This window comes from Anomaloglossus baeobatrachus, chromosome 11, assembly GCF_048569485.1.
Source record: "Anomaloglossus baeobatrachus isolate aAnoBae1 chromosome 11, aAnoBae1.hap1, whole genome shotgun sequence".
NCBI classification, from domain to species: Eukaryota; Metazoa; Chordata; class Amphibia; order Anura; family Aromobatidae; genus Anomaloglossus; species Anomaloglossus baeobatrachus.
Genome location: NC_134363.1, coordinates 39,408,953 through 39,429,479, shown reverse-complemented (window position 1 = coordinate 39,429,479; position 20,527 = coordinate 39,408,953). Strand labels below are relative to the sequence as shown.

Here is a 20,527-nt window from a genome sequence, read left to right as displayed (position 1 = left end):
TTACAATTCTACCTTACCCAGGCTTTCAACTGTACGATAGAGCTGTCATTAATTTTATCTCCCTCCAATGACGACTCTGCTCATTCTGTCACAGTCTATACAGTAAAACTGACAACCTATAGCAACTGGGCCTATGTAAAAAAAAAAAATGCAGAATTCCAGATTGCTTATATGTATAAGTGAAAAAAATAAATAACAAGGAAAAAAGTTAAAGAAAAAAATTAGAAATATATATATATATATATATTCTGAAATATATTCCCTTTACTATACCGAAATGTGTTTTCAACAATGAACTATTGTTGTTTTTTCCCATTGTTCTCCCTGTCTGTGGAAGAATGTCATTGTTTACCTTCCATCTGGACTTTTGAGGCATGAAAGATGATTTATAAGACGCCATAAGCTTTTTTTCTCCCTCTCTCGGGTTTCGGTGTTGAGGTGTTTTGCATCACAAACTCTTTGTTATTTGTCACATGAAAAGATCGACATTCGCTCTTCTAAGCCCCGCACTTCAAGGTGACATAAACTCTTCTTAATGTCACTTCAGGCTGTAACCACAAAGTGCATACGCTGTAACGATATGCAAATTTTATGCAAATTAGCATCTCCCAACCCAAATATTTATATTTCTGGGCAGACGTAGGACTTTGGTTATTTTATGTATTTTTATTTACCTGCACGTTACCCCCCCCCCCCCCCCTTCCCATCACCTACATCTACATGGTACGGTGACTGCGCAGATGTTCCGTGAGCCGGCTGTGACTTTAAGAGTTTAGGTCGCACATAAATTACCTGCCGTAATTGATGTGCAAATTAATTTGTTTGCACTCTGAATATTTTCATCTCATTACTTCTGGAAATCACCCAATGAATCACCGGCTGGGATGCGTGGGGGACTGTAAAGCCTGCCAATCACATCTTCTTAATCTTCCCGAAATTGGAAAGCCGCTAATTTATTTGCTGACTCTAAACTCTTGTCTTGAAGAATAGGCTGCGATATTAGGAGGTTCCTTCTGGTTTTCTCGACTTAGCCACAATTCTGAAAAATATTGCATTACCCATAGTCAGAGTGCGCCCCTGTGCACTTCATCCCAGTGGCGTAACTAGAATTCTATGGGCACTGCCCCCCCCCTTTGTGTTGGCCAGATGTATGTATAATTATGTATACATTTAGCGTTCTAAATTCTATAAAGACATATGCGTTGCTTCCCCCATTTATACAGTAAGGTCCCTCATCCTGTTCTAATGTTCCTCATCCTGGCCTCCTTTCTCATATGTTTCCCATCATGGTAAGTATGGCCCTCATCCTGACATATATGTCCCCATCCTAATATATGTTTCCCATTCTAGCCCACGCTGGAGTATATATAACCCCTTCCTGGTATTTACTGTCCCCTTCCTGGGGCCCTCCTGGTATATACTGTCCCCCTCCTGGTATATACTGTCCCCCTCCTGGTGTTTATTGTCCCCTTCCTAGCATTCACTGTCCCTTTTCTGGGGCCCTCCTGGTATATACTATTCACCTCCTAGTATCTACTGTCTTTTTCCTGGTAGCTACTGTACCCTTGCTGGGCCCCTCCAGGTATATACTGTCCCCCTCCTGGTATCTACTGTCCCCCTCCAGGGACCCTCCTGGTGTTTACTGTCCCTCTCGTGGTATATACTGTCCCCTTCCTGGTATTTTCTGTCCCCTTCCTGGGGTCCTCCTGGTATATACTGTCCCCCTCCTGGTGTATACTGTCCCTTGCTGGGCCCCTCCTGGTTTATACTGTCCTCCTCCTAGTATCTACTGTCCCTCTCCTGGTAGCTACTGTAGCCTTGCTGGGCCCCTCCAGGTATATACTGTCCCCCTCCTGGTGTCTACTGTCCCCCTCCTGGGGCTCTCCTGGTGTTTACTGTCCCCCTCGTGGTATATACTGTCCACTTCCTGGTATTTACTGTCCCCTTCCTGGAGGTTCTCCTGGTATATACTGTCCCCCTCCTGGTGTATACTGTCCCTTGCTGGGCCCCTCCTGGTATATATTGTCCTCCTCCTAGTATCTACTGTCCCTCTCCTGGTAGCTACTGTACCCTTGCTGGGCCCCTCCAAGTATATACTGTCCTGGGGTCTTCCTGGTGTTTACTGTCCCCCTCGTGGTATATACTGTCCACTTCGTGGAATTTACTTTCCCCTTCCTGCGGCCCTTCTGGTATATACTGACCTCCTCCTGGTATCTACTGTCCACTTCCTGGTATCTACTGTCCCCCCCCAGAGAACCTCCTAGTATATACTGTCCCCTTGCTGGGCCCCTCCTGGTGTATACTGTCCCCTTCCTGATATCTACTGTCCCCTTCATGGTATATATAGTCCCCATCCTGGTAGATATGTCTCCGTTCTGTCTAATGCAAAAAACAACAACATTGTATTCACCCTCCCTGGCTCCCACGTCATGCTGCATCCTCCTGTATAGCCAGCGTACAGTGGCCGGCACCTTTCATCGGTGTCGGTGCTATTGCAATGCATGACGTCATTGCCATGTGCCAACCTCAGTCACTGGGATGCAGATGAAAGCTGCCGGCTTCTGTTTGGCCGGCTGCATGTATCGCAGTGCAGGAACCTGATGGGTCTCTGCACCGCAATGCATTTCAGATGGATGTGCAGCCTCGGACGCACATAGCAATATCAGGAGAACTACACTACATTTCTAATTGAAGGTATTTGCTAATATTATTATTATTATTATTATTATTATTATTACACCTACTTCATATTAGGGATAGGATCCTGGAGATGGGAATAACCCTTTAAGGGTGTATTCACATTGCATTTATCAGCATCAGCTTTCCGCATGGAAAGCTCCTAGTACGGTACGTCCATTTAACAGACGAAAGCCAAAAGAGTTTCCATTTGGCCTCCATTAGGCCGCTATATACTGGATGCACGATTTATTTTCTGTATAGAATAGCACTAACCGTTATCACTTGGATTACAGCTGTTTCCCTGCAGTGCCCCCGCAGGTGGAATAAGGTAGTGCATCATCCAGAACAGGAAGTGCTTTTTTATTTGGGATACTCCCTCCCAAAATTTAGTATTCTATAGGACAGATTATTTTTCTAATCCAGGCACCCCCTCCCCTGAAAGATATCACATTATAAACTGCATCCATTATTAAATAGATCTCTTAGACCAAATGAAGCAGGTGTACTTACTGTGACAGTCTATGTCAAAATGGTTATAAGTATTGTACTAATGACGTACAGCCCACTCCACCAAGTATGGATTTGACTCCACATTTCACATTACAAACCGCATACATTATTAAATACATGTTTAGATCAGATGAAGCCGGTGTACTTACTGTGACAGTCCATGACAAAATGGATATACAGTATAATTCTAATATTGACGTAAACCTCCCCTAAGTGTGGATCTGACTCCACATTTCACATTATAAACTGCATACAATATTAAATACATGTCTTAGACCAGATGAAGCCGGTGTACTTACTGTGAAAGTTCATGTCAAAATGGATATATAATCGTACTATTGACGTACACCTCCCCTAAGTGTTGCTCTGACTCCAGATTTCACATTATAAACTGCATACATTATTAAATACATGTCTTAGACCAGATGAAGCTGGTGTACTTACTGTGACAGTCCATGTTAAAATGGATATATATTTGTACTATTGATGTACAGACCCCCCAAGTGTTGATCTGACTCCAGATTTCACATTACAAATTGCATACATTATTAAATACATGTTGTAGACCAGATGAAGCCGGTGTACTTACTATAACAGTCCATGTCAAAATGGATATAAGTATCGTACCAATGACGTACAGCCCATTCCCCTAAGTGTGGATCTGACTCCAGATATCACATTACAAATTGCACACATTATTAATTACATGTCGTAGACCGGATGAAGCCGGTGTACTTACTGTGACAGCCCATGCCAAAATGGATATATAATTGTACTATTGACGTACAGCCGGATACATAAAGTGGACATTTCAATATTAGTTATTTATTCCGACATGGATTGGCACAGTTAGTAAGTACACCTGCCTCATCAGGTCTTTGAAATTAAATAACGTATATTGCGTGTCAGATCTTCTTTCCATAGCAGTAGAGAACTTGATATATTTTATAAGGTAGTTTGCAATCTGGATTGTGTCAGAGGGTTAGAAACCAGAGGAAGCCAATGTACTTACTGTGAAAGTCCATGTCAATCTGGATATATAATCATACTATTGATGTACAGCCCATCCCCCCAAGTGTGGATCTGACTCCAGATATCACATTACAAACTGCACACATTATTAAATGTATGTCTTAGACCAGATGAAGCCGGTGTACTTACTGTGACAGCCCATGTCAAAATGAATATACAGTATAATCATACTATTGACGTACACCTCCCCTCAAGTGTGTATCTGACTCCAGATTTCACATTACAAACTGAGTACATTATTAAATACATGCATTAGACCAGATGAAGTCGGTGTACTTACCGTGAAAGTCCATGTCAAAATGGATGTATAATAGGATCTGACTATTGACGTACAGGCCACCTCTCCCAAGTGTGTATCTGACTCCAGATTTCACATTATAAACTGCACACATTATTAAATACATGTCTTAGACCGGATGAAGCCGGTGTACTTACTGTGAAAGTCCATGTCAAAATGGATATATAATCGTACTATTGCCGTACAGACCCCCAAGTGTGGATCTGAGTCCAGATTCCACATTACAAACTGCATACATTATTCAATACATGTCTTAGACCAGATGAAGCCGGTGTACTTACTGTGACTGTCCATGTCAAAATGGATATACAGTATAATACTATTGACGTAAACCTCCCCTAAGTGTGGATTTGACTCCAGATATAACATTACAAACTGCATACATTATTAAATACATGTCTTAGACCGGATGAAGCCGGTGTACTTACTGTGAAAGTCCATGTAAAAAAAGCCGGTGTACTTACTGTGAAAGTCCATGTCAAAATGGATATATAATCATACTATTGACATAAAGCCGGATACATAAAATGGACATTTCAATATTAGTCATTCATCCTGACATGGATTGTCACAGTTAGTAAGTACACCTGCCTCATCAGGTCCATGAAATTAAATAACGTTTATTGCGTGTCAGATCTTCTTTCCATAGCCCGATTTACTTTATTCGGTCGTTTGCGATCTGGATTGTGTCAAAGGGTTAAAAAAAAAATCCTCACGCCGCTTCCATTCCTTTTCAACCGCCCTCTCGACGGGAACGCTTCTTCTGGAGGAAAACAGCAGCAAAATGCTCAGTTTCGCCGCGGCTAATTAACATGCTGCCAATTTTCCATGAAGGAAGACAACTTTTTATCTGGGAAGCTGCCGGGGGAGCCCGACTATCGCTACGCGGCTGCGTTATCGCGTTCGGGGAGTTGCGCCGTTTTGGATTATCAGCCGAAAGACAAAAGACGGAGGAAAAAATAAACATATCTTACAATAATAAAGAAGCGACGGCGCCGTCTGGTGCGACTCTACTGCAGATACATGCTTTCTTAGGAGAAACATTTCATATTTTAATACAGTGTTTGATTTTTTCGTGTTTTTTTTTGCATGGCGGAGGGTTTTCGGCACCGCTGCAAGAAAAGGTAAGTATATACAGTACAGACCAAAAGTTTGGACACACCTCCTCATTCAAAGAGTTTTCTTTATTTTCATGACTCTGAAAAAACCTCTTGAAGCTCATCAAGAGAATGCCAAGAGTGTGCAAAGCAGTAATCAAAGCAAAAGGCGGCTACTCTGAAGAACCTAGAATATAAGATATATTTTCAGTTGTTTCACACTTTCTTGTTAAGTATTTCATTCCACATGTGTTAATTCATAGTTTTGATGCCTTCAATGTGAATCTACAATTTTTAGAGTCATGAAAATAAAGAAAACTCTTTGAATGAGAAGGTGTGTCCAAACATTTGGTCTGTACTGTATGTATGTATATGTATGTGTGTATGTATGTGTGTATATATGTGTGTGTATGTATGTGTGTTTGTATGTGTGTGTATGTATATATATATACAGTATATGTGTGTGTATGTGTGTGTATGTATGTGTGTGTGTGTGTGTATGTGCGTATGTATATGTGTGTATGTATGTGTGTGTGTGTGTGTATGTATGTGTGTGTGTGTGTGTATGTATTTATGTGTGTATGTACAGTCAGGGCCAGAAATATTTGGACAGTGACACAAGTTTTGTTATTTTAGCTGTTTACAAAAACATGTTCAGAAATACAATTCTATATATAATATGGGCTGAAAGTGCACACTCCCAGCTGCAATATGAGAGTTTTCACATCCAAATCGGAGAAAGGGTTTAGGAATCATCGCTCTGTAATGCATAGCCTCCTCTTTTTAAAGGGACCAAAAGTAATTGGACAAGGGACTCTAAGGGCTGCAGTTAACTCTGAAGGCGTCTCCCTCGTTAACCTGTAATCAATGAAGTAGTTAAAAGGTCTGGGGTTGATTACAGGTGTGTGGTTTTGCATTTGGAAGCTGTTGCTGTGACCAGACAACATACGGTCTAAGGAACTCTCAATTGAGGGGAAGCAGAACATCCTGAGGCTGAAAAAAAAGAAAAAATCCATCAGAGAGATAGCAGACATGCTTGGAGTAGCAAAATCAACAGTCGGGTACATTCTGAGAAAAAAGGAATTGACTGGTGAGCTTGGGAACTCAAAAAGGCCTGGGCGTCCACGGATGACAACAGTGGTGGATGATCGCCGCATACTTTCTTTGGTGAAGAAGAACCCGTTCACAACATCAACTGAAGTCCAGAACACTCTCAGTGAAGTAGGTGTATCTGTCTCTAAGTCAACAGTAAAGAGAAGACTCCATGAAAGTAAATACAAAGGGTTCACATCTAGATGCAAACCATTCATCAATTCCAAAAATAGACAGGCCAGAGTTACATTTGCTGAAAAACACCTCATGAAGCCAGCTCAGTTCTGGAAAAGTATTCTATGGACGGATGAGACCAAGATCAACCTGTACCAGAATGATGGGAAGAAAAAAGTTTGGAGAAGAAAGGGAACGGCACATGATCCAAGGCACACCACATCCTCTGTAAAACATGGTGGAGGCAACGTGATGGCATGGGCATGCATGGCTTTCAATGGCACTGGGTCACTTGTGTTTATTGATGACATAACAGCAGACAAGAGTAGCCGGATGAATTCTGAAGTGTACCGGGATATACTTTCAGCCCAGATTCAGCCAAATGCCGCAAAGTTGATCGGACGGCGCTTCATAGTACAGATGGACAATGACCCCAAGCATACAGCCAAAGCTACCCAGGAGTTCATGAGTGCAAAAAAGTGGAACATTCTGCAATGGCCAAGTCAATCACCAGATCTTAACCCAATTGAGCATGCATTTCACTTGCTCAAATCCAGACTTAAGATGGAAAGACCCACAAACAAGCAAGACCTGAAGGCTGCGGCTGTAAAGGCCTGGCAAAGCATTAAGAAGGAGGAAACCCAGCGTTTGGTGATGTCCATGGGTTCCAGACTTAAGGCAGTGATTGCCTCCAAAGGATTCGCAACAAAATATTGAAAATAAAAATATTTTGTTTGGGTTTGGTTTATTTGTCCAATTACTTTTGACCTCCTAAAATGTGGAGTGTTTGTAAAGAAATGTGACAATTCCTACAATTTCTATCAGATATTTTTGTTCAAACCTTCAAATTAAACGTTACAATCTGCACTTGAATTCTGTTGTAGAGGTTTCATTTCAAATCCAATGTGGTGGCATGCAGAGCCCAACTCGCCAAAATTGTGTCACTGTCCAAATATTTCTGGACCTAACTGTATGTATGTGTGTATGTATGCATGTGTGTATGTGTGTGTGTATGTATGTGTGTGTATGTATGTGTGTTTGTGCATGTGTGTGTGTGTATGTATATTTGTATGTGTGTATGTATGTATGTATGTGTGTGTGTATGTGTGTGTGTATGTGTATGTGTGTATGTATGTGTGTATGTGTATGTATGTATGTGTGTGTATGTGTGTGTGTATGTGTATGTATGTATGTGTGTGTGTATGTGTGTGTGTGTGTGTGTGTAAGTATGTTTGTATATGTGTATCCACTAAAGGAATCCGCACCGTCGCATTTACAATCATGAAATTTTGCACAGACTACCACATGTGACTCTTCCCTGACTAGGTTTTTTTAATGGGAAAATGTAACCCCGCACTTTACAGTTACTCTCCAACAAACCGCGAGCTACAGCTTATTAATAGCAGCTGTGAGTGGTTGCTATAAGCATAAAATAAAGTGTTAGGACTTACAGCAAAGATGGAACTGTAGCTGTACATTACCTAGGCCAAAGCTACTACTGCTGCAGGATACAGTTAAGCCCCCACTAGAGGGAGGCATCACGTGCAGGAGGAGCAAATCACACACACACTTCCACACATTAGGAACAAAATAAATTGTTAGTAGAAGAAGCTTCTGTGTGTGAGGTAATAAGATGTCAGTGGGGAGACGGATAAAGAGATAGAGACAGAGAGAGACAGACAGGGAAAGAGACAGACGGGGAAAGAGACAGACGGGGAAAGAGACAGACGGGGAAAGAGACAGACAGGGAAAGAGACAGACGGGGAAAGAGACAGACGGGGAAAGAGACAGACGGGGAAAGAGGCAGACGGGGAAAGAGACAGATGGGGAAAGAGACACCTGAAAAGAGACAGACGGGGAAAGAGACAGACGGGGAAAGAGACAGACAGGGAAAGAGACAGACGGGGAAAGAGACAGATGGGGAAAGATACACATGGGGAATGAGACAGATGGGGAAAGAGACAGACGGGGAAAGAGACAGACGGGGAAAGAGACAGATGGGGAAAGAGACAGATGGGGAAAGAGACACATGGGGAAAGAGACACATGGGGAAAGAGACACATGGGGAAAGAGACACATGGGGAAAGAGACAGATGGGGAAAGAGACAGATGGGGAAAGAGACAGATGGGAATGAGATAGGCAGGGAAAGAGACTGACAGACTGACAGACACAGAGATAGAGACAGACAGAGACTGATACAGAGACAGACAGAGCGATAGACACAGAGATAGACACGGATAGAGACAGACACACAGACAGACATGGAAAGAGACAGAGACAGACACACAGAGACAGACGGGGAGACAGACAGAGACTGAGCGAGACAGACAGAGACTGGGAGAGACAGACAGAGACTGGGAGAGACAGACAGAGACTGGGAGAGACAGACAGAGACTGGGAGAGACAAACAGAGACTGGGAGAGACAGACAGAGACTGGGAGAGACAGACAGAGACAGTTACTATTATCCCGGGCAACAGTGGGTGCTACAGCTAGTAAAATATATTATACAATTTTTTTTATTTATACATATATATATATATATATATATATATATATATATATATATATATATATATATATAACATTATTTTCAAAAATGATTGTTCTAATCCTCATGGCTCTCACGTGGCAAGACACGTGCATTGCCCATTATCATCTCCCATTCATTCTGCTTTCTACATTTTACCTTCATCCTTTTTTCTACCTAAGGTTAGTACCTGCTGAAATATTAATCCCAAGTCATATATAATGTATCACATAACGCAGGTGCCTATTTTGTTAGACTCCTGTACAGTTTCTCATCTTCTCGCCTGCCGCAAGGAGCGCAGGAATGGAAAAGAAAAAAATATGGCATAAGACATAATATTCCATTCAGCTGTCTCTGCATTATCTTAAAGAGGTTTTTTCCACATACAAAATTCATTTTAATCAATAGATCTTGAAATAATAATAATTTTTACGATTGGATGTGATTATATAAAATGTCCCTATGCTAAGATAATTTATATATGTGCCCCTGCTGTGTACTGTGTAATGGCCATGTCTGACCGTACAGGGACATGATCTGATCATACCACAACTCCCAGGCAGGCGAGGAAGCCAAAGAGGATATAGACATTACAGTACAAGATCATAGCCGATTCTTTCTGTGAGTTAAAACATTCCTATTCTGAGATAATCTTGTATATGTATCCCTGCGGTGTACAGTGTAATGGCCGTGTATGACCGTACAGGGACATGGTCTGACCATACCACAGCTCCTTGGCAGGGGAAAGAGTATAAAGTATATAGACATTACAGCACAGGATCACAAATTATTCTTTCTTTGTGGTAAAACATTGTTTAAAACCAGGCAGGGAAATGTTTTACCTCACAGAAAGAATCAGCTATGATCCCATGCTGTGCTATCTCTTTGGCATCCTCCTCTGCCCAGGAGCTGTGATATGATCACTCTATGTCCCTGTGTGGTCAGACACGGCCATTACACAGTACACAGCAGGGACACATATATAAGATTATCTCAGCACAGGAACATTTTTATTAATCACATCCAATTGAGGAAATTATTATTATTCCAAGATCTTTTGACTAAAATGAGCTTTCCTCATGGGAAAATCCCCCTTAACGTAGACCTGCCAGCTGCTGTAAATATGTATTTTTTTTACCTGGTGTAAATTTCTTTGCATCTGTCATATATGTAAAACAATTGAAAGAGAATCTGTCAATATATATGTGTGTGTGTGTGTGTGTGTTTATGTGCTTATGTGTGTATATGTGTGTGTGTATATGTGTGTGTGTGTGTGTGTTTATGTGCTTATGTGTGTATGTGTGTGTGTGTGTATATGTGTGTGTGTATATGTGTGTGTGTGTGTGTGTGTGTATATGTGTGTGTGTGTGTATATATGTGTATGTGTGTGTATATGTATGTATGTGTATGTATGTGTGTGTGTGTGTGTGTGTGTGTTTATGTGCTTATGTGTGTATGTGTGTGTATATGTGTGTGTGTGTGTATATATGTGTATGTGTGTGTATATGTATGTATGTGTATGTATGTGTGTGTGTGTGTGTGTGTGTTTATGTGCTTATGTGTGTATGTGTGTGTGTATATGTGTGTGTGTGTGTGTGTGTGTGTGTATGTGTGTATATGTGTGTGTGTGTATATGTGTGTGTGTGTGTATATGTGTGTGTGTGTATATATGTGTATGTGTGTGTGTGTATATGTATGTATGTGTATGTATGTGTGTGTGTGTGTGTTTATGTGCTTATGTGTGTATGCGTGTGTGTATGTTTGTGTGTGTGTGTATATGTGTGTGTATATGTGTATGTGTGTGTGTGTACATGTATGTATGTGTATGTGTGTGTGTATGTGTGTGTGTGTATGTAAAATAAAAACAAAATATATATATTTTATATATATATATACTGTATTTACATATATATATATATATATATATATATGTCTGTATATATATCTATCTATATATATATATATATATATATTATTTTTAATTATAAAAAATATATATATGTATATAATTTAAAATATATATGTATATATAAATATCTAAAATTTATCTATATATATATATATATTTATTTATTTAAAGAAAAAAAATAAAAATAAAGAAAATATATATGTTTTATATATACTGTATTTACTGTGTGTCTATATATATCTATATATATCTATATATATATATATATATATATATATATATATATAGACACACAGTAAATACAGTATATATAAAATATATATATATATATATTTTATTTTTATTTTTTTTCTTTAAATAATTATATATATATATATATATAGGAAGTGACAAATTATCTTTAAATTATTTTAAATATACGACATGCTGCATTGTTGTCATAAACAGAAAAAGTATGACTGCCATGAGGGCAATCACTTACCATCTGCTCTCCTTTTCTTATTGATGTCTCTTTTAACTGCAAGTAAGGTAGCTGGGAAATGCACAAAGCACATGATTGGCGCAGGAACAAATAATAGCCCCATCTGTCCTGGGAGGCAAATTGAGAGCACTTCTCTTCTGGCACTTGTGGCAAAATGTTGTAAATCCAATTTGTTAGTGAAAACTTGTAACAATGTACTGTAGTATCTTTACAATTGCAAAAACCACGCTTGTTTTACATAATTCCATAAATATGTTGCAAAAGTGAAAAATAGCGGTCCAGTTTACACTTACGCGTTTTGAGCTTTTTTGTTAATTATCATGCTATCTATCATGATATATATTAAAAGAAAATCCTTGAGTTCCCCTAATTCTAAGGGTCTTTTCTATTTTGCTCTACGTCGCTCCATTGCAGAGATATTCACATTTATATCTATTTAAGTGCACTATGTGAAATCTCTGCTTTGCAGACCAACTAGGGACATGCGCTTTCACGCATGCCTCTAAGATATTGCCAATCATGGCTCAATAGCTCAACAGTCTTACATCAGCTATGATTGACAGCATTTGGGAGTGGTAAAAGTGCACGTCTCCAGAAAAGGCTGGTAAAAAACGCCCAGTTGGATTGCAACCAGAGATTTCACATTAGGCGCTCCACAAGAACCATAAAAAAGAAATGTGAATATTTCAGCAATGGAACGACGCAGAAGAAAACGGAAAAGAGCGTTAGAATCAGGAGGGCTCAGGGATTTTTTTCCAATGTATTTAACTTAGTTTTTTTTTTTTTTTTTACAAATACTAAATATGTAAGTGTAAAATGAACCTCTTACATCTTTTTCCCCTCCACTTGCTCCTATTTGTGATTTCGGTTTAATGGAATTTTTTGATAAATAAGTGGATTTTCATTGTGGCGTAATTACTATTTTCTGGATTGCGTCTTGAGAGTCGACAATCCGCGGTTAGCATCTGAGACGCCTTTTGGGACACGGTGAGCATAGAGCTTTCATTTTGGCTTCAATTAGCATATTTTGCACTAAAGTGGCCAAAATGACACTTTTTATGCTGAAATGTTCCCTACGGTAGTAATTAGTTAATTGGTTGCGTTTTCTTGGCATTCCAGCTAGATGCCGCCTTAAAAATGCAATTTTCATTACCCTCACCACCACCACCTCCCCCATTCATAAAGCAAAGCTGATAATCGAGCTCATTAGAAGAATATTGGCTGGGAGGATACCCTCCTGAGTATCCTGATGTGTATTAGTATTTCGATGTCGCGAGATTGTGTTACTTTTCATGTGCGTACTCCTTGTGTCTAGTGAGACTAGTCTGTTCCGCGGATTTTATTTCACATCACAAATGGATTTGTAGCCTCACAGATCGCTGGCTCCGACAAGCCATACATATTTATCAGGTTGGAATTGGGACATGGATGAACGCAGACAGGAACACTGGCTACAGACGGGGTAAACAAAAAAACGTTTAATGTATGTTCCATTGGAAAACAGTGATTTTTTTGTGCCAAGAAATGACTAGCTAGTTTACTAAAATGGAACAAACTAACAATGCGGGCACCGGGGACAATGGCTGCCAAGTCGATGGTGGATATTTTTTCTTAATGGTTGGTCCAGGAGAAGATCTGGTCAACAGATCATCTAGTATTCTGATAACTGGATTCAATACAATAACCATTCACTAAGCCCTGGCTTTCAATTTTTACGATTTGCCACCATTTAGGTCAATTATGGGCAATGAAGTATAGTTGAGACTGGAGAGGGCGCCCAATCAAAAATAAAAGCATGGTGCTGGTCTATCATGGTAAATCCAGACTCTGTTCCCATTGCAGAGTCTGGCAGGCAACCTGATGCTTCTTAGTTGCTCAAGCCAGAGCCGGACGTTGACTGTTTTGTGCTCTCTGGTCTTCGCTTTAGGCCGGTGTCACACTTGTGAGTGCCTTGCGTGTATCTCGCAACCAGCACAGACTCAACTTGCACAGACTCACACTCTCCACACAGGTGCGGGTCGACTCAATCCTGTGAGGAGAGTGTGAGTCTGTGCCGGGTGATGCAACGTGAAACTCGAGCGAGAGACACGCGAGGCACTCGCAAGTGTGACACCGGCCTCAGCAGGAGTAAATCCTGCTGGCTAGGGAATCGCTGACGTCCTATCACTGCCGCCTCCGTCATTTAAAAGGTGGTGGAAGCTAGTCTCACATGCCGAATATAGCTCTAGCTCTGCTCCAGCGATACCGGTCTCTGTGCTTGGTGATCCTGTTGTTGGTGGATGGTTGTATGCCATTTGGTGTGCTGTGGAAATATCTTTGTTGTTTATTTATTTCCTCCCTATTTCCAAACGAATTGTCGTTTTCCCTGTGTGTGCTTGCAGTGAGTTTGAGCTTTGGTTTTTCCCTGTCTGTTGGTATGTGTGTGTGATTCTTTACCTCTGTCCCAGCCCTCCCCATCCCAACCCTTTAGACCAGGGCTGCTCAGGAGTTAGGGCCACGCAGGCGGTCCAGATCTGGCTACCTTCAAGTCTACCTCTAGAATAATGCAAATCAAAAAGTGGTCTCTTAAAAAGAGGCACTCCTTGGCTAGGTCCTTCCCGGAGGCATATCTGGCTATTTTCTGTGTCGAGACTCCTAACAGAGGCTCCACGGACCTTTTTGATTTGCATACTACCCAGGGAGCAATGCACCTAGGATTTCACTGTGTTGAGCGCCTTCGCTGGCTGCCGGCAGTGTTTTCTCTGGCTGGTCTCCCCGAGATCAGTGATTGTTTTGCCTTACCTCTGGAATAAGGGACAGTTTAGGTCCCCTAGCCTGAGGGCTAGTCTAGGTGCTCTTACACCTGGATGCCACTTCATACCAGTTACATGGTTCTTGCCACAATACTTCTTTTCTTGCCTTATCTTCAAAATGAAGTTGGATACTCTCCTGGTCCTCATATTGGACTCATCGGCTACTTACTTGATATATACGATTTTATATATATATATATATATATATATATATATATATATATATATATATATATATATATTTGTATATATACTTGGGTAGGGTTTTTAAGTTCTTTTAAAATTGAACCAAAATCCACTAAATCTCATTCGGAGTTTCCTGACATACCTGGTTCTTAAAAGTTTTATCTTATGTTAAATTGTCTTTTACATTATTTATTCTGTTTTACCTCTCACTTTATACTTTCATGAAAATATTGTTAACCTTAATTGTTAGGTCTCATTTGTTGAATCATTATAGTTTATATACGGAATATTTTCTATATTTCAAGTGATTATTTCACTGATTTGTGCCAAGGATTTTCTGTCACTATGACTATGAGATAGCAAAGAACTGGGGCTGCTAAGCTGTTTTTCAAACTAGGGGACCCTATGCTATCCTTACTCTCAGGGATACTCCTTATGGTGGAGAGGCCTGAATCTCCTTCCTGTCCCTGCTCCTGACCAGTCCTCATGTGATTCCCCCTCCCTATCCAGGGAGGGACAGGACAGGAGTGTGATGAAACCCACAGATAAAGTCGTACAAGGAAAAACCAAAACTCTGTCACACAGCACACCACACACACACACACACACACACACACACACACACACACACACACACACACACACACACACACACAAAGGTTAAGTCATTAAGAGATTCAGGAGGGAAAACAAGTGTAGGAAGGAAGCTACAAAACAAAAGGAGTAAACTCCACAACCTCTCCAAGCAATAAGCACAACTATCCCCAGAAAGTCTGGGACAGCACACTTCACAGACCAACAAAGAACAAACTATAGCTGGCATGGGTGGAAGGATTCAAACAGCATAAATAGGAGGGGAGCAGATGTGATAGGCCTTCCCACAACATGTGATTAAAGGAGCAAGCAGACTACCAGAGATTAACTCATGTTAGCCTGCCTATGATTCAGCACACAGCAGGTCGATGTGTTGATCCCAGACACCAGAGAAACCATCGGGCGGAGTGTCAGAATCTGCAATCTGAACAGAGCCCAATGCACTATGTATGACACTTTCACTATATAGTAGTAATGGGCATAAGCATTAGAAAAAGTGACTGTAACATACTGATTTTTAAATAGTCAGTGGGGTAACCTAAAGGTCCCCACACACATTATTCTAAGATTAGTCAAACCTGCTTTCTACAGGTCTGGCCAACAGTCAAATGTGAATAGGATACCCAGCTGTCTACCAACAAATTATTTTGGGGGGCAGAAGGATGCGTCATGTCTAATTTTGAACTGACAATCCTTTTGTTTTTTAAGAGTTACCGTATTTTTTGCTTTAAAAGACGCACTTTTGTTCCCCAGAATGTGGGGGAAATTAGAGGATGCGTCTTATAATCCGAATATACGGATTATATACTGCAGGGCCCAGGGGAGGTGGGGGCAGCTCTGGAGCGGTGCTGGAGGCTGAGACATGCTGGTGGAGGCTGTTGAAGGCTGCAGGAGGGAGCCTTTGATCTCCTGCTCCCGCTCATATAATATGCACTGCAGGGCCCAGGGGAGGTGGGGGCAGCTCTGGAGCGGTGCTGGAGGCCGAGACATGCTGGTGGAGGCTGGGGAAGGCTGCAGGAGGGAGCCCTTGATCTCCTGCTCCCGCTCATATAATATGCACTGCCGCTGTCCATCACTGTGGTGCTGAAACCGCACCGCGGTGATGGTCTGGCGGAGCGGCGCATATTATATGTGCCTGCTCCCCCCTTTGATGGCACATGCCCCCCCTGTGTTAGATATGGCCCCCATGCTGTTGCCCATAGTAAAATAAAAAAGCTTTACTTACCTCCTCCAGCGCTGATCTCCCGGTGTCTCCCCGATCTCCCTGCTGCCGCTGTGATCAGGCACGCAGAGATGATGTCACTCTGCTGTGCCGATCACATGACCAGCACCGAGAACCAGGAAGTGCAGGAGCTCAGCAGCACAGAGGGAAACACGGGAGGACAGCGCTGGAGAAGGTAAGTAAAGAGTTTTTTATTTTACTATGGGCAGCAGCATGGGGGCCATATCAAACACAGGGAGATGTGTACCATCTATAGGGGGCCATGGGCAGCACAGGGTGACGTGTGCCATCCATAGGAGGCCATGGGCAGCACAGGGGGACGTGTGCCATCCATAGGGGCCATGGGCAGCACAGGGGGACATGTGCCATCAATGGGGGACATGTGGCATCACTGGGGGACGTGTGCCAGCACAAGGGTGCTATATTCAATATAAGGGGGTCATATCCAGATTAAGGAGGTTAATTTTAGGATGGGGGCTCTGAGTGATATATACCCTATATGATTTGTTAGACGGACACTGGCATTATAAGACGGACCCCATTTAATATAAAAAAAAATAAATCTCTTTTCCTTCACCAAATTTGGGGGTGTGTCTTATAATCAGGTGCGTCTTATAAAGCGAAAAGTACGGTAAGCCGTTGCTAAAAATGTTTGGGAGGAGCCCTCTAAGGCTAGTTTCACACATCCATCTTTTTGCCAGTTTGGCGGATCCTGCGCACTCCAGTACAGTGCATACAGTACAATGGCAGTGCGACAAGCTCCGGTCACATGCTGTGATGTGGCTGGACCATGTGACCCGGAAGTTGCAGCGCTGCCATTGTACTGTATACACTGTACTGGAGTGCGCCGAATCCGCCAAACTGGCGAAAAGAAGGATGTGTTAAACTAGCCTAATAGAGAACACAGGAGCCCATAGCCAGCTGAGGTCCTGGGAATGGAAGAATTCTGCAAGTTCGCTGTCAACCAAATGACCGGCCAAACCATCGTTCAGCCAAGAGTTGTCTCAAGCGTAAAGGGGGCTTTACAGTTTTCTGAAGTCTGGCACTGGTGGAAAGATTGAGCATGTTGTATTTCAGCATGTCTAATCGATTGATATTTCAGTATATGTGGAGTCTGTTAGTGCTTTATTCGACTCTCCATCTGAAAAAACTCAAGTCAATCCAAGAATGCATGGTTATGCTTAGCTGTCAGAAACATATGTTGGGTTTAGCTCTTGTGTATGACTAGCTTATCCTGTATCTGGCAGTATCCTAGGTGCATGGTCCTTGATCTTGGCCGGAAATGGGCCCTTGAATAGACATCAGTGTTATATTGATGCTCCTCCTACAGTTTAGATAACTATCGGCCAACCAATGGTTTGGCCAATTATTTGGCAGGTGGTTATCTATCCTGACTCTTCCATACATGGGAGCACTAGCTCTGGTGAGAGCACCTGTGTTCTTTGAGAAAGCCTCGGCAACACTTTTCCAATGGTGGATTGATAGTCCGACATCGGATATGCATTGGGGGACAGTTGAGTGGCCCCTACACATATTAGACTGTTATCCGAACCTAGGGGCCTTGACGTCACCCATACTCTTTCGAAATATGTTGTCCACCAACTATTGCTGTCAACTCTCTCGTAAGTCATGGGTACCTGAACCTGACAACTGTAGCTGGGACATAACCATTGTTATTCTTTTGACTTTTTTTGTTCATAACATAATATAAAAGGCTCTAAACTAAAAGATGGCTGTACTACAAAGACGGGAAAGGCAGACTTAGTATATGAGTTTGTCAAGAATGTTGATTGAGCCGTGGAAACATCTGGTGAAGTGTCAACATCTTGTGTAGTAGTTTTCTTTTTAATTGGTTTAATTGCAGAACCGTTTCCCTTCTTAATTGCCCCTCTTCTCAAAATAATATTGCTGTAAAAACAGGAAACATTCAAGGTCTTTTTTTGCATTTTAAGGAGAAAGCCGATTTGGGTGAAATCAACTTTTCGCTGTGTTACCTCCCGACTGCCGGCCGCCTTACTGTCACCATTATCAAAGCATCGAATCTGAAGGCCATGGATCTCACCGGCTTCTCAGGTATTGCTCTAGTTTTTCATGCTCATACCTCGAAATAAAGTGACAATTATGTGTAAATATAAGTGAAACTTCATTGTCCTCCATTAATTGGTATGTCTGATCTTGGTGGTGGAAGGAAAACAATGAAAAGCACCGATCTAATTTGGAGAGGTATCCCCCTAACAACACATATCCTATTGCTTAACACTTTGAACACTCCCCAGAGTGTTCGGAGTGTTAAGTGATAGTGTCATGGTTCGCCTCCCCGTCCACATGGCTGGGGGGCGGAGCCTTCTCTCGAGCCTCACTTCCGGAGCCTGGATGCCTTAAAAGCTGACATTTCCAGTAAACCAGCGCCGGCTATAAGCAGCGCTGCTTTGCCTGTGATTGCTGGTTCTGTGAGTGATATCCTGATCCATCTGTGCCCCCGTGCCCTTGTCTGTGTTCCGTCCTCTAGTCGTCCCTCCAGTCCTCTGTCCTCTCTCCTACCTCCCCACTCGGTTGCTTCCTCTGGTACTGACCTCGGCCTGACTTTGACTCTGCTTCTGCTCTTTTCTCCGGTCCTCCTTCTGCCCATACTGTGCTTGACCCGGCTCGCCTGACTATTCCTCGCCCACCCTGCAGCTCTGCTTCCCAGCTGTGCTGTAAGGCAGTGTACGAGAACACTGTGTATTTACTTGTTGCTCCGTTTAGTGTCTTCTGCTGCAGAGCTCCGGCTTCCCCTTGTGGCAGCTTGACAGCAAGGATATGTGTTTTGGGGGGGATACCTATGCCGGCTAGTGTGGATAATGTAGGACACGTCATGCACCTAGGCTTCAGAAGAAGGAGGACAAAGATGGCTTAAAGAGGAGGCGTCGCACCCAGAGAACAGAGACACCCATCCGACCAGTCTGCAATGCACCACACCTTAGGTGAGTATTATAAAGTGTTTTTTATGGTCTACATAGCGGCCTGGGCTCTTATATACAGCATGTCAGAATAATGTATATAAGAGCCCACTGGTGGTGGCCACAGCTTATAGGCCCCAAATCTGGTGACAGGTTCCCTTTAAGAGTGCATACAGAGCTAGCTGTCAATCACTGATTAAGACCACCCACTGGACACTTAAGCCCCGAAGAATGAAGGACAAGAAGAAATGAAGCTTTAAGCCTTTGGAATCAAATTCCCCAACCCAAAATGTGCAATTTACATTAGTCTTGCCCTCTTATGGGTCACAGGAACATCCTCTATAAGTCTATTCCTGGAGCCAATTTTAACTTATTCCCAAATGGACCTATGTGTATTAGTAAGTGGATAACCTGTCATCTTCTAGATGTTTATTGATGTCTTTATATCAAGTGGAATTAGCCCTCTAGTTATGTAAGAGAATGAATCTTGCCGTATGATTTAGATTATTTTTGCAAACTTACACTAAATATTTCATGGCCTAAACAATCAGCGCTTGGACGGCTTTAGAGGAAGTAGAAGAACATTTCCGAACTATCTCTTAGACGTGGAGTTGCCTGTGATTAATAATTGATATTCATCACTGATGTATCGTTACCAATCTGCAGTCACAACAACATGTTTGAAGATTGAAAGTTTGCTCATATTAATGATGATCTGAAACCTCGCTCCTCGTGTTCTTCCTTCCTTCACGTAGCGATGACCTGGATCCAGTCTAAGTAGGACAACAAATCGGCCTCGCGATTACGTTAGAAAAAGTTTTCAAATGTGTAAAATGGGAAATTTCCATGAAAATTGGAGAAATGGAAGAAGATTTGGGACATTCTTAAAAAGCAGAAACACAGTATTGAGCTCGGCATCATCTAAGAGCATAGAAGGATGATTTACTTTTCTGAAGGCGTCTCCTAATTGTAGACTTTGACAGCGAGACGTC

General features: G+C 41.9%; 1 protein-coding gene across 4 annotated transcripts in view; it reads left to right on the top strand.

Moving 5' to 3' along the window:
• The window catches only part of SYT3 (synaptotagmin 3), a 260,592-nt gene that overhangs the window by 201,966 nt on the left and 38,099 nt on the right, over nucleotides 1–20,527 (top strand). For all 4 annotated transcript variants that reach the window (XM_075328966.1, XM_075328965.1, XM_075328967.1 and 1 more), the window contains exon 6: nucleotides 18,549–18,669. In XM_075328966.1, the coding sequence (XP_075185081.1) occupies nucleotides 18,549–18,669 (121 nt within the window). The remainder of the gene's footprint in view (nucleotides 1–18,548; nucleotides 18,670–20,527) is intronic.